This window comes from Calonectris borealis, chromosome 39 (genome assembly GCF_964195595.1).
Source record: "Calonectris borealis chromosome 39, bCalBor7.hap1.2, whole genome shotgun sequence".
Lineage (NCBI taxonomy): Eukaryota > Metazoa > Chordata > Aves > Procellariiformes > Procellariidae > Calonectris > Calonectris borealis.
Window position 1 is genome coordinate 348343 of NC_134350.1, and position 11712 is coordinate 360054.

The window sequence follows — 11712 nt, forward strand, 5'->3', positions numbered from 1 at the left end:
AGTCAGGGCTGGGGACCTCCCAACTGGGGCTGGGGAGCCCCAAGTGTGTCCTGAGTGGAGCTGGGGACCCCCAAGTGGGGCTGGGGACCCCTGAATGTGCCCTGAGTGGGGCTGGGGACCCCCTGTATAGGAGTGGGGACCCCCAAGCGTGCCCTGAATGGGGTCAGGACCCCCAGAAAGAGACGGGGGGCACTGCAGACCACCACCACTTTATTGCTCTGCGCCCCCCCCCGCCCCAACCTGAGCCCCCCCAAAGTGGGGGTCAGGCCCTCCTGGAGCCCTCCCGGACGCCTGGGTCCTCTCAGGATTTGGGGTACCCCCAGACGTCGAGGTCCTCGGGGATCTGGGCTTGCCTCCAGATGTTGGGGTCACCCCGGACGCCTGGGTCCTCCGTGGGCTGGGGGTGCTCCCGGGCGCCGGGGTCCTCAGAGGGTTTGGGGTGGTCCCGGACGTGGGGGTCCTCCGTGGGGTGGGGCGTCCCCGTGGGCTCAGGTTCCCCCCGGATGCCGGGGTTCTCGGAGGTTTCGGGGTGCTCCCGGACACCCGGGTCCCTTGTGAGCTCCTCCTCCTCCTCGCGGGGGTCCGGGGGGGTCTCGGCGAAATAGGCCTCGCGGGTGATGCCGGCGACCCAGCGCTCGTAGGGGGGGGCGGCGGTGAAGAGGGGGGGCCCCCCCTGGGCGCAGCCCCCCACGCTGGCCGTCCCCACCAGGAACCAGATCCCCCGCTCTTCGCAGGCCACGGGGGACCCCCCGTCCGGCTGCGGGGTGTCCCCGTCAGCCCGGTGCTGGGGGACCCCTCCGGGACACCCCAAAGCCCCCCCAAAAGGGACCCTGGGACCCCCGAGACCTGCCCAAAAGGCACCCCCGGACCTCAAAGCCCTCCAGAAGGGACCTCTGGGACCCCCCCAAGCCCCCAGACACCCCCAAAGGGACCTCGGATACCCCAAAAGGGACCCCAGGACCCCAAAAGTGACCTGAGACATCTCAAAAAAGGGACCCAGGGACCTCACAAGGGACCCCAGGAGGGACATGGGGACCCCAAGAAAAACATGAGGACCCTAGGAGGGATGCAGGGACCCCAAGGGACCCCAAAAGGGACCCAGGGACCCCACAAAGGACCCCAAGAGGCACATGGGGACCCCAGGAGGAACACAGGGACCCCAAAAGGGACCCCAGGAGGGACATGGAGACCCCAAGAGACCCCAAAAGGGACCCAGGGACATGGGGACCCCGAGAGGGACACAGGGACATCAGGGTCCTCCCGTCCCCACTGACCTGGCAGGCACTGGTGCCCTCGGGGATGGTGATGCAGAAGGTGTCGGGGGGGGACGGGACCCCTACGTTGTCCCCAACATCCCCCCGTGTCCTACAGGACTCCGAGAGTGTCACCTCCACACTGACCAGCTCCTTGGGGATGGACGAGCCTGGGGGGGACACATGGGGACAGTGGGGTTGGGGACAGTGCAGGTGGGGACATGGGAGATGATGGGGACACTGGGGATGAGGACAGCAGGGATAGAGACACCAGGGATGATGGGGACATGGTGGACACCAGTGATGGAGACACCAGGGGTGGAGATAACAGGGATGATGGGGACACCAGGGATGATGGGGACATGGTGGACATCAGGGATGAAGACGCTAAAGATGATGGGGACATGAGGTATGGGGACACCAGGGATGATGGGGACACCAGGGATGATGGGGACAGCAGGGATGATGGGGACAACTGGAGATGACAAGGACACATGAGATGATGAGGACATATGGGATGGAGACACCAGGGATGATGGGGACATGAGGTATGGGGACACCAGGGATGATGGAGACACCAGGGATGATGAGGACACCAGGGATGATGAGGACACCAGGTTGATGGGGACACCAGGGATGATGGGGACACCAGGGATGAAGGGGACACCAGGGATGATGGAGACACCAGGGATGATGGAGACACCAGGGATGAAGGGGACACCAGGGATGAAGGGGACACCAGGGATGATGGGGACACCAGGGATGATGGGGACACCAGGGATGAAGGGGACACCGGGGACGGAGCCCTGGGGTCCAGGGGACTCACCGTTGGGGGCCAGCAGTGCCCAGCAGCGGGTGCCGGGGGGCCGCTGGTGCTCGCTGTAGGGCAGGCAGAGGGGCCGCAGGGCCGGCCCCAGGGGCAGGGGGGTCTCCAGCTGCAGCAGGGCCAGGTCCCGGCCCCCCCCCGGCTCCACGTAGGCCCCGTGCAGGTGCAGGCGGGCGCCCCTCCGCCGCGCGTCCCCCGCCGCCACCGCCTCCCAGGCCTCCGCCGCCTGCCGCCTGCGCCCGGACGCCTGGGTCCCCCGGCCAGGCTGCCCCACCGGACCCCCCCAACGCCTGGGACCCTCCCCCGGGGAGAGGGACCCCCCCTGCACCCCCTGATGTGATGGGGACCCCCCCCCTTGGATACCCAGGTCCTGGGGGGTGCTATGGGGCACGGGGGGGGGGGGCAGTTGGGGGTCCCAGAGGGTTGGGTCCCATGGGGGGGATTTGAGTGCTGGGGTGGGGGTTTGGGGTGCAGGGGGGAGGTCCTGGGGGGGCGGGTTGGGGGCAAAGCCCACCCGGGTGCGGGGGTTGCTCTGGGGTGCAGGGGGGGCAGTTGGGGGTCCCAGAGGGTTGGGTCCCATGGAGGGGGATTTGGGTGCTGGGGTGGGGGTTTGGGGTGCAGGGGGGAGGTCCTGGGGGGGGGGTTGGGGGCAAAGCCCACCCGGGTGCGGGGGATGCTCTGGGGTGCAGGGGGGGCAGTTGGGGGTCCCAGAGGGTTGGGTCCCATGGGGGGGGATTTGGGTGCTGGGGTGGGGGTTTGGGGTGCAGGGGGGAGGTCCTGGGGGGGGGCTTGGGGGCAAAGCCCACCCGGGTGCGGGGGATGCTCTGGGGTGCAGGGGGGGCAGTTGGGGGTCCCTCACTCACCCGATGAAGCAGTGGGCAGCCGTCAGCACCCAGTCCTCGGCCACCAGCGCCCCCCCGCAGCGGTGCCGCCCCCCCAGCCGCAGGCTGACGGTCCAGGGCCAGGAGGGGCCGGGGGGGGGCTCCAGGCGCGGACCCCCCTGCATCCCGCAGCCTGGGGGGGAGAGGGGGGGTCAGCCCCGACACCTGGGACCCCCCCGGATGCCTGGGTCCCCCGCAGGGGGGGGGATCGATGGGGTTATGGGACCCCCCCACTCATATGTTGGGGTCCCCAGGGGTTATGGGGTGCCCCCAGGGGTTATGAGGTGCCCCCCACCCATATGCTGGGGTCCCCAGGGGTTATGGGGTACCCCCCCACTATATTCCAGGGTCCCCAGGGGTTATGGGTTGCCCCCCACCCGGACCCTGGGGTCCCCAGGGATTATGGGGTACCCCCCACCATATTCCGGGGTCCCCAGGGGTTATGCGTTGCCCCCCACCCAGACCCTGGGGTCCCCAGGGATTATGGGGTACCCTCCACCATATTCCGGGGTCCCCAGGGGTTATGCGTTGCCCCCCACCCAGACCCTGGGGTCCCCAGGGATTATGGGGTGCCCCTCACCATATTCCGGGGTCCCCAGGGGTTATGGGTTGCCCCCCACCTGCACCCCGGGGTCCCCCGCTGCTCACCCTGGCACTTGCCGTCCTCCAGGCCAGGGGGCGGGGGGGGTCCCAGGGGGGCGAAGGCGGTGGGGGGCAGGCGCCGCCCCAGCCAGCCCGCGTGGGCCGCCAGCCCCGCGGCCAGCACTGGCCCGTTGGGGCGGGCGCAGCCCACAGCGAAGCTCAGCACCCCGGCCTGCACCCACCGCCCCCCGGGGCTCCCGCAGGCCAGGGGGCCCCCCGAGTCTGCCTGGGGGGGCAGGGGGTCAGCACAGAGCCTGGGGGCCCTATACACCCCCTATAGCCTCCTATAGCCCCCCTATGGCCTCCCTATATTCCTCCTATAGCCCCATATATTCCCCCCATAACCCCCCTAGACCCTCTATAGGCCCCCATAGACCCTCTATAGACCTCTACAGCCCCATATATTCCCCCTATAGGTCCCCTATACCCCCTCTATAGACTCTATATCCCTCTATAGCCCCCCTATTGCCCCCCTACAGCCCCATATATGCCCCCATGGACCCTCCATAGACCCCTACAGCCCCATATGTGCCCCCATAGACCCTCCATAGACCCCTACAGCCCCATATGTGCTCCCATAGACCCTCTGTAGACCCCTACAGCCCCATATATGCCCCCATAGACCCTCCGTAGACGCCTACAGCCCCATATATGCCCCCATAGACCCCCTATAGATCCCCCATCGACCCCCATACCTGGCAGGCGCCGCGGCCGCCCTCCTGCCCGCCGGCGCAGACCATGCTGGGCCGTGCCGGCCGCGCCAGATCCCGGCGCCGGAGGTTGGAGTAGAGGCAGTTGCAGGTCTCGGGGCTCAGCAGGTCCAGGGCCACCTTCTGGAGGGGGGACCCCGCCGGCAGCGACACTGCCGAGCCGAGGGGGGGGCACCCCATGGGGAGACGTCGTCATGGGGAGCCACCACCATGGGGAGAGAGGTGATGGAGACCCACCACCGTGGGGAGCCACCAGCACGGGGACACATGACCATGGGGAGCCACCACCATGGGGACACATCACCATGAAGACCCACGTCCGTGAGGACCCCAATGATGAGGACCCACCACCATGGAGACCCACCTCTATGGGGACCCCAATGATGAGGACCCACCACTATGGAGACCCACCTCCACAGGGACCCAGATGATGAAGACCCACCACTGTGGAGATCCACCTCTATGGGGACCCCGATGACCAAGAACCACTCCAAGGAGACCCACCACCATGGAGACCCACCTCTACGGGGACCCCAATGACCAAGAACCTCCCCATGAAGACCCACCACCGTGGAGACCCACCTCTATGGGAACCCCGATGACCAAGAACCATTCCAAGGAGACCCACCACCATGGAGACCCACCTCTTTGGGGACCCCGATGACCAAGAACCACCCCATGGAGACCCACCACTGTGGAGATCCACCTCTATGGGGACCCTGATGACCAAGAACCACTCCAAGGAGACCCACCACCATGGAGACCCACCTCTACGGGGACCCCGATGACCAAGAACCACCCCATGAAGACCCACCACCGTGGAGACCCACCTCTATGGGAACCCCGATGACCAAGAACCATTCCAAGGAGACCCACCACCATGGAGACCCACCTCTGTGGGGACCCCGATGACCAAGAACCACCCCATGGAGACCCACCACTGTGGAGATCCACCTCTATGGGGACCCCGATGACCAAGAACCACTCCAAGGAGACCCACCACCATGGAGACCCACCTCTACGGGGACCCCGATGACCAAGAACCACCCCATGAAGACCCACCACCGTGGAGACCCACCTCTATGGGAACCCCGATGACCAAGAACCATTCCAAGGAGACCCACCACCATGGAGACCCACCTCTGTGGGGACCCCGATGACCAAGAACCACCCCATGGAGACCCACCACCATGGAGACCCACCTCTATGGGGACCCTGATGACCAAGAACCACCCCATGGAGACCCACCACCATGGAGACCCACCTCTATGGGGACCCTGATGGCCAAGAACCACCCCATGGAGACCCACCACCATGGAGACCCACCTCCATGGGGCCCCAGCTCCCCAACCCAGGGGGACCCAGGCATCCGGGCCTCACCATTCTCAGCCACGTGGCCCCATCCGGTGATCCAGCACGGGGTACCGAAGGCGAAGGGGTGGTGGGCCTGGGGCAGGCAGATGGTGCCCACGCGGGGCCCAAGGGTGACAGGGGACTCCAGGCGGGCCAGCGCCAGGTCGTGGCCCCCCTCCACCCGCCGGTAGCCCTCGTGGACCACCACTTCCACCACCGTCCTCTCCTGGCCCCCCGTCTCCTGCAGCCGCAGCCGGCCCACCACCGCCCGCCAGGCCTTGGGCTCCGCCCGGCTCCCGTTGGGCCTGGGGGGGGTGCCACCGCTGTCACCCCGTCCCCTCTGGGTGCCCAAGCCTGGCCATGGGTGCCCCAACCCGGGTCGAGGTGCCCCAACCAGGTTCTAGGTGCTCCAACCCCAACCATGGGTGCCCCAACCGTTGTCTTAGGTGCCCCAACCAGGTTCTAGGTGCTCCAAGGGGGTCTGGGTGTCCCAATGGGTCATGGGTGCCCCCACCCCAGTCATGGGTGCCCCAACCAGGTTCTGGGTGCCCCAATGAGGATCTAGGTGGTGCAGTGGGGATCTAGCTGGTCCAATGGGGATCTAGGTGGTGCAATGGGGCGGTAGCTGGGCCAATGAGGATCTAGCTGCCCCGATGGGCATCTAGCTGGCCCAAATGGGTTCTGGGAGGACCAATGGGGTTGTAGGTGGCCCAGTGAGGATCAAGGTGGCCCAATTGGGTTCTAAGTGGTCCAATGAAGAGCTGGGTGGCCCAAAGGGCTTCTGGGAGCCCTGGTGAGGATCTAGGTGGCCCAGTGAGGATCTAGGTAGCCCAACAGGTTCGAGGGGTCCTAAAAGGGATCTGGGGGGCTCAATGGGGATCTAGGTGGCCCAGTGAGGATCTAGGTGGCACAACAGGGTTCAAGGGGTCCTAAAGGAGATCTGGGTGGCCCAGTGGGAATCTAGGTGGCCCAATGGGGGTCTAGGGGTCCCAAAGTTGCTCCGGGCAGCCCAGTGGATTTCTGAATGCCCCAACGGGACAGAGGGGTGTCCCCAAGGAAGGTCCCACTCCAGAACCACCCTCCCCCCAGGGGTCAGCCCCCCCACCTCCCCCTCCCGGGACCCCCCCCGGGACTCACCCCTGGAAGCAGTGGGCGGCCGAGAGCACCCACTGTGGGGTGACGAGGGTGCCCCCGCAGAAGTGCTCCCCCCGCAGCTGGAGGCTCACCTGCCAGGGCCACTCTCCGGGGCGGGCGGCCGTGCCCCCCACCACGCGGCCCAGCTCCCGCTGACGCCCGCACTCGGGGTCTGCGCCCAGCACCCGTCAGCCCGGATGCCTGGGTCCCCCCCTGCTGCGGTTTGGGGGGGGGGCACCCAGACGCCTGGGTCCGTTGTACCCCCCCCACCCCAATTTCAACCGTCCCGGGGGTTGTTGCGACAGCGTGCGGGAAGGGGGTTGCAACAGCGCTGGGAGGGGGGAAGTGGGGTCCGGATGCCTGGGGCCCCCCTGGATGCCTGTGGCCATCCCACCCCAACGCCTGGCCCCCCCCCCCGGACGCCTGGGGCCCCCCGGCCCCCCCAGATGCCACCCGAATGCCTGCGTCTCCTGGGTGCTGCGGTGGGAGGGGACGCCCCAGATGCCTGGGTTCCCCCCCCGCCCCGAAATGAGATGGGGGCCTCTTCCAGGAAGGGAGGAGGAGCAGCCAATGGGGTTGGAGGGGTTGCTTATGAATATGCAGAGGCTCATTTGCATATATCTTACCTGCAGGAGTCTCCCCATCTGAAATTTCGGCATCTGTAGGGGAAAGAGGGGGGTGTCAGAGCGTGGGACCCCCCCACCCCGAGGGACCCAGGCAGCCGGGCCTCCCCCCGCCAGCCCCACCCCCCGCCTCCGGGGGATCCAAGCGTCCGGTCTCATTTTTGGGGGTTGTGACTTCGGCCTTTCCGGTACGACCGGTCGAGTGGGGCGCCCCGCCCGGACGCCTGGGTCCCCCCGGGGCGGGGGACGCTTGGGTCCCTTCCGCCACCGGACGCCTGGGTCCCCACTGGGGACGTCTGGGTCCCCCCCGGTGTGTCCCATGTCCCCCCCCCCCAAAACTCACGGGCCAGGAGCAGGAGCAGGAGGACGGCGGCGTGTCGAGGTGTGTCAAGGCGTGTCGAGGCGTGTCGGGCCATGGTGGACACGCCGGGGAGGCCCGTGGGGGGTCCCCGGGGGTCCGTGGGGGTTCTGTGGGGGATCCCTGTAGGTCCCTGGGGGGAGGTGGGTTCATGGGGGGAGTCCCCGTGGGTCTGTGGGGGTCGGGGGGGGGGGGCCTGTGGGTCTGTGGATGTACGTGGAGGATCCTTGTGGGTCTGTGGGGGTCCCTGTGGGTCCGTGGGGATCTGTGGGTGGTCTGTGGGGGGTCTTTGTGGGTCAGGGGGGGTCAGTGGGGATCCCTGTGGGTCCGTGGGTGTCTGTGGGTGGTCTGTGAGGGGTCTTTGTGGGTCTGGGGGGGGTCAGTGGGGCTCCCTGTGGGTCTATGGGTGGTCTGTGGGGTGCCCTGTGGGTCTGTGGGGGTCAGTGGGTGTACCTGCGGGTCTGTGGAGGCCCGTGGGGGGGTCCGTGGGGATAGCTGTGGGTCCTTGGGGGGGTCCCTGTGGGTCTGTGGGGATCCGTGGGGGTACCTGTGGGTCCCTGGGGGGGGGTCCGTGGGGTTCCGTGGGGGGGTCCCTGTGGGTCCGTGGGGGGGTGCGCGTAGGTCCGTGTCCGCCGCCGCTTCTGCCCCGCCCCCGGCCCGCAGCCGGTTTTAACCCCGCACGCCCCGCCCGGACGCCTGGATCCCCTTTTTTTTTTGGGGGGGGGGTGGAGGAGGGGGCCCCCCGGGAGCCCCGCCCCCAGTGGACTACATCCCCCAGCAGCCCCCGCGGCCGCTTCCGTGGGCGGGGGGGCGGTGTGGTGTCGCCGCCGGCCAATCAGAGCGCAGGCTACGTGAGAACGCCGGCCAATGACGGCGGAGCGACCGCTCGGCGGAGGCGGCGGGGCGAGGCAGCCGCGCCGCCCAATCCGAGCGCGCGGGAAGGGGGGGGGGAAGAGCGTCGGCCAATGGGAGGGTCGGAAGGCGGGGCGGGGCGGTGAGATGGCGGCGCGCGCTGTGCTGTGCGTGGCGGGTGCGGCGCTCTCGCTGTACGCGCTGCACGTGGAGCGCGCGCACGCCCGGGACCCCTCCTACCGCGCCGCCTGCGACCTGGGGCCCGCCGTCTCCTGCACCCGCGTCTTCGCCTCCCGGTACCGGGGGGGGGGGGGGCCGAGAACCGGGGAGGGGGGTTGCCTTGCACCGGGGGTTGCATTGCACCGGGGCGCGGTGTTGCATTGCCCGGGGGTTGCGTTGCACCGGGGCGGGGTGTTGCTTTGCACCGGGGGTTGCGTTGCACCGGGGGTTGCGTTGCACCGGGGCGGGGTGTTGCTTTGCACCGGGGGTTGCTTTGCACCGGGGGTTGCGTTGCACCGGGGCGGGGTGTTGCTTTGCACCGGGGGTTGCGTTGCACCGGGTGTTGCTTTGCACCGGGGCGGGGTGTTGCATTGCCCCAGGGGGTTGCGTTGCACCGGCGGGAACGGCGCGCGGGTAAACACCGCCACGTGGCGGGGGCGGGGCTGGCGGCGGCCAATGGCGCGCGGGGGGTGGGGGTGGGAGGTGGCGGCTGGGCGGGAGGAGCGGGCGGGGCTTGGGTGCAAGGGGGCGGGCTCAGCGGGGGCGGGAGGGGCGGGGCTTGCAGGCGGAGCGGGACCGGGGGCGTGGCTTTCAGGGGAGGGGGCGGGGTTTTCGAGACAGGGGCGGGGCTTGTGAGGGGTGGGACTCGCCGGGCATGGCACATGAGTGCACGAGGGGGCGTGGCGTGGCTTAGAGGACAGGCCGTGGCCAGGGGTACACGCCCAGCAGCACCATATGTGGGCATGGTGGGCGTGTCTCCCCGGCGGTGGGAGGGCGTGTCCGAGCGGTGCCCCGCCCCCTCGGCAGGTGGGGCCGGGGGCTGGGGCTGGTGGAGGTGCTGCTGGGCCGGGACAGCGTCGCCAACGTCCCCAACGGGGCCATCGGGGTCGTCTTCTACCTGCTGCAGGGGCTGCTGGGTAGGCGGGGGGGCCTGGGGACGGGGGGGACATTGGGGGGGCACTGGGGACGTGGTGGGGGCACTCGGGACATGTTGGGGACACTGGGGATGCACTGGGGACCTGGTGGGGACACTGGGGATGCACTGGGGACATTGGGGGGCACTGGGGACATGTTTGGGACGTTGGGGGGGGCACTGGGGACATTGGGGGGGCACTGGGGACATGTTGGGGACATTGGGGGTACTGGGGACATTGGGGGGCACTGGGGACATGGTGGGGACACTGGGGATGCACTGGGGACGTGGTGGGGGCACACTGGGGACACTGGGGATGTACTGGGCACATGGGGATCTGGTGGGGACACATCGGGGACCCACCACTCCCCCTCACGGCCCCCCACAGGGGCAGTGCCGGGGCGGGGAGCGGCGGCGGTGCTGTTGGGGACGTCGGTGACCTCGGCGGTGGCCTCGCTGTGGCTGGCGGGGGTGCTGGCCTTCGGCCTCCACGACTTCTGCCTCGTCTGCATCACCACCTACCTCCTCAACCTCCTCCTCCTCGCCCTCAACTGGCGCCGCTGGCGGCAGCTCCGCCACCTCAAAACTGCCTGAAACGCACCCAAAAATGTCACGGGGGGGGGGACACGGGGACACCCCTACAGCCAGGGGTGCTCCTCCCTCCCCCTCAAACATGAGCAAGGGACCCTGGTCTCTGGGTATGTGGTGTTATGTTCCCCCCATCCCCCCCAAATTATGGGGGGACCCAGGTTTCTGGGATCCCCCCAGAAGGGACTCGGGCATCTGGGACCCCCTCATGAGGGACCCAGGCCTCCAGGGACCACTTTACTACCCCCCAAAAAGGGACCCAGGCCTCTGGGACCCCCTCATGAGGGACCCAGGCCTCCAGGGACCACCTTACCACCCCCCAAAAAGGGACCCAGGCCTCTGGGACCCCCTCATGAGGGACCCAGGCCTCCAGGGACCACCTTACCACCCCCCAAAAAGGGACCCAGGACTCTGGGACCCCCTCATGAGGGATCCAGGCATCCAGGGACCCCCTTACCACCCCCCAAAAAGGGACCCAGGCCTCTGGGACCCCCTCATGAGGGACCCAGGCCTCCAGGGACCACCTTACCACCCCCCAAAAAGGGACCCAGGCCTCTGGGACCCCCTTACCGCCCCCCCCCAAGGGATCGAGGCATCCGGGACCCCCTCATGAGGGACCCAGGCATCCAGGGACCCCCTTCCCTACCCAAATAAGGGACCCAGGCATGTGGGACCCCCTCACAAGGGACCTAGGCATCCAGGATCCCCTTTCCCCCCGCCAATAAGGGACCCAGGTGTCTGGAGATCCCCTTCTGACCCTCCCACAAGGGACCCAGGTGTCCAGGACCCCCTCATGAGGGACCCAGGCATCCAGGGACACCTTTCCCACCACCAATAAGGGACCCAGGTGTCTGGGGATCCCCTTCCCATCCCCTAATAAGGGACCCAGGCATCTGGGACCCCCCCAATGAGGGACGCAGGTGTCCAGGACCCCCTCACAAGGAACCCAGGTGCTGGGGACCCCCTTACCGTCCCCCACCCCAAGGGACCCAGACCTCTGGGTCCCCCTCATGAGAGACCCAGGCATCTGGGACCCCCTCATGAGGGACCCAAGCATCTGGGGATCCCCTTACCTCCCACCCCAACGGACCTAGGCATCTGGGACCCCCTTATGAGGGACCCAAGCACCCGTGGAGGTCCCCCCCACCCCTCCACTGCCCTTCCAACCCACCGTCGGAGCGGGAGACGGGCCTCCTGTCACCTCCCCGGACTCCATTTCCCATCGTGCCTCACAAAATGGCGCCGCCCCACAAAATGGCGCCGGTACCTCCCCTCACCCGCGCTGTGCGCATGCGCCAGGCGGATCCCGCCGTCCCGCCCTTCGCGCCGCGCATGCGCAGTGCGCCGTTCCCCCCTCCCG

At 68.3% G+C, this 11712-nt stretch overlaps 2 protein-coding genes across 2 annotated transcripts; one reads left to right on the forward strand and one right to left on the reverse strand.

Annotated features, from left to right (window-relative positions):
- Nucleotides 1–190: 190 nt before the first annotated feature.
- LOC142074624 (serine protease 53-like) lies at nt 191–11553 on the reverse strand. Its single transcript, XM_075135354.1, has 11 exons — nt 11524–11553; nt 7766–7913; nt 7426–7458; nt 6803–6971; nt 5693–5970; nt 4298–4464; nt 3609–3828; nt 2943–3093; nt 2080–2312; nt 1275–1423; nt 191–757 (listed from the first exon to the last, which is right to left on the reverse strand). Exons 2-11 carry the CDS (start codon nt 7836–7838, stop codon nt 302–304), a joined length of 1929 nt encoding a protein of 642 aa, XP_074991455.1. The 5' UTR covers nt 7839–7913; nt 11524–11553; the 3' UTR covers nt 191–301.
- Nucleotides 8369–10454, forward strand: LOC142074640 (vitamin K epoxide reductase complex subunit 1-like). Its single transcript, XM_075135389.1, has 3 exons — nt 8369–8928; nt 9659–9768; nt 10153–10454. Exons 1-3 carry the CDS (start codon nt 8648–8650, stop codon nt 10356–10358), a joined length of 597 nt encoding a protein of 198 aa, XP_074991490.1. The 5' UTR covers nt 8369–8647; the 3' UTR covers nt 10359–10454.
- Nucleotides 11554–11712: the final 159 nt, after the last annotated feature.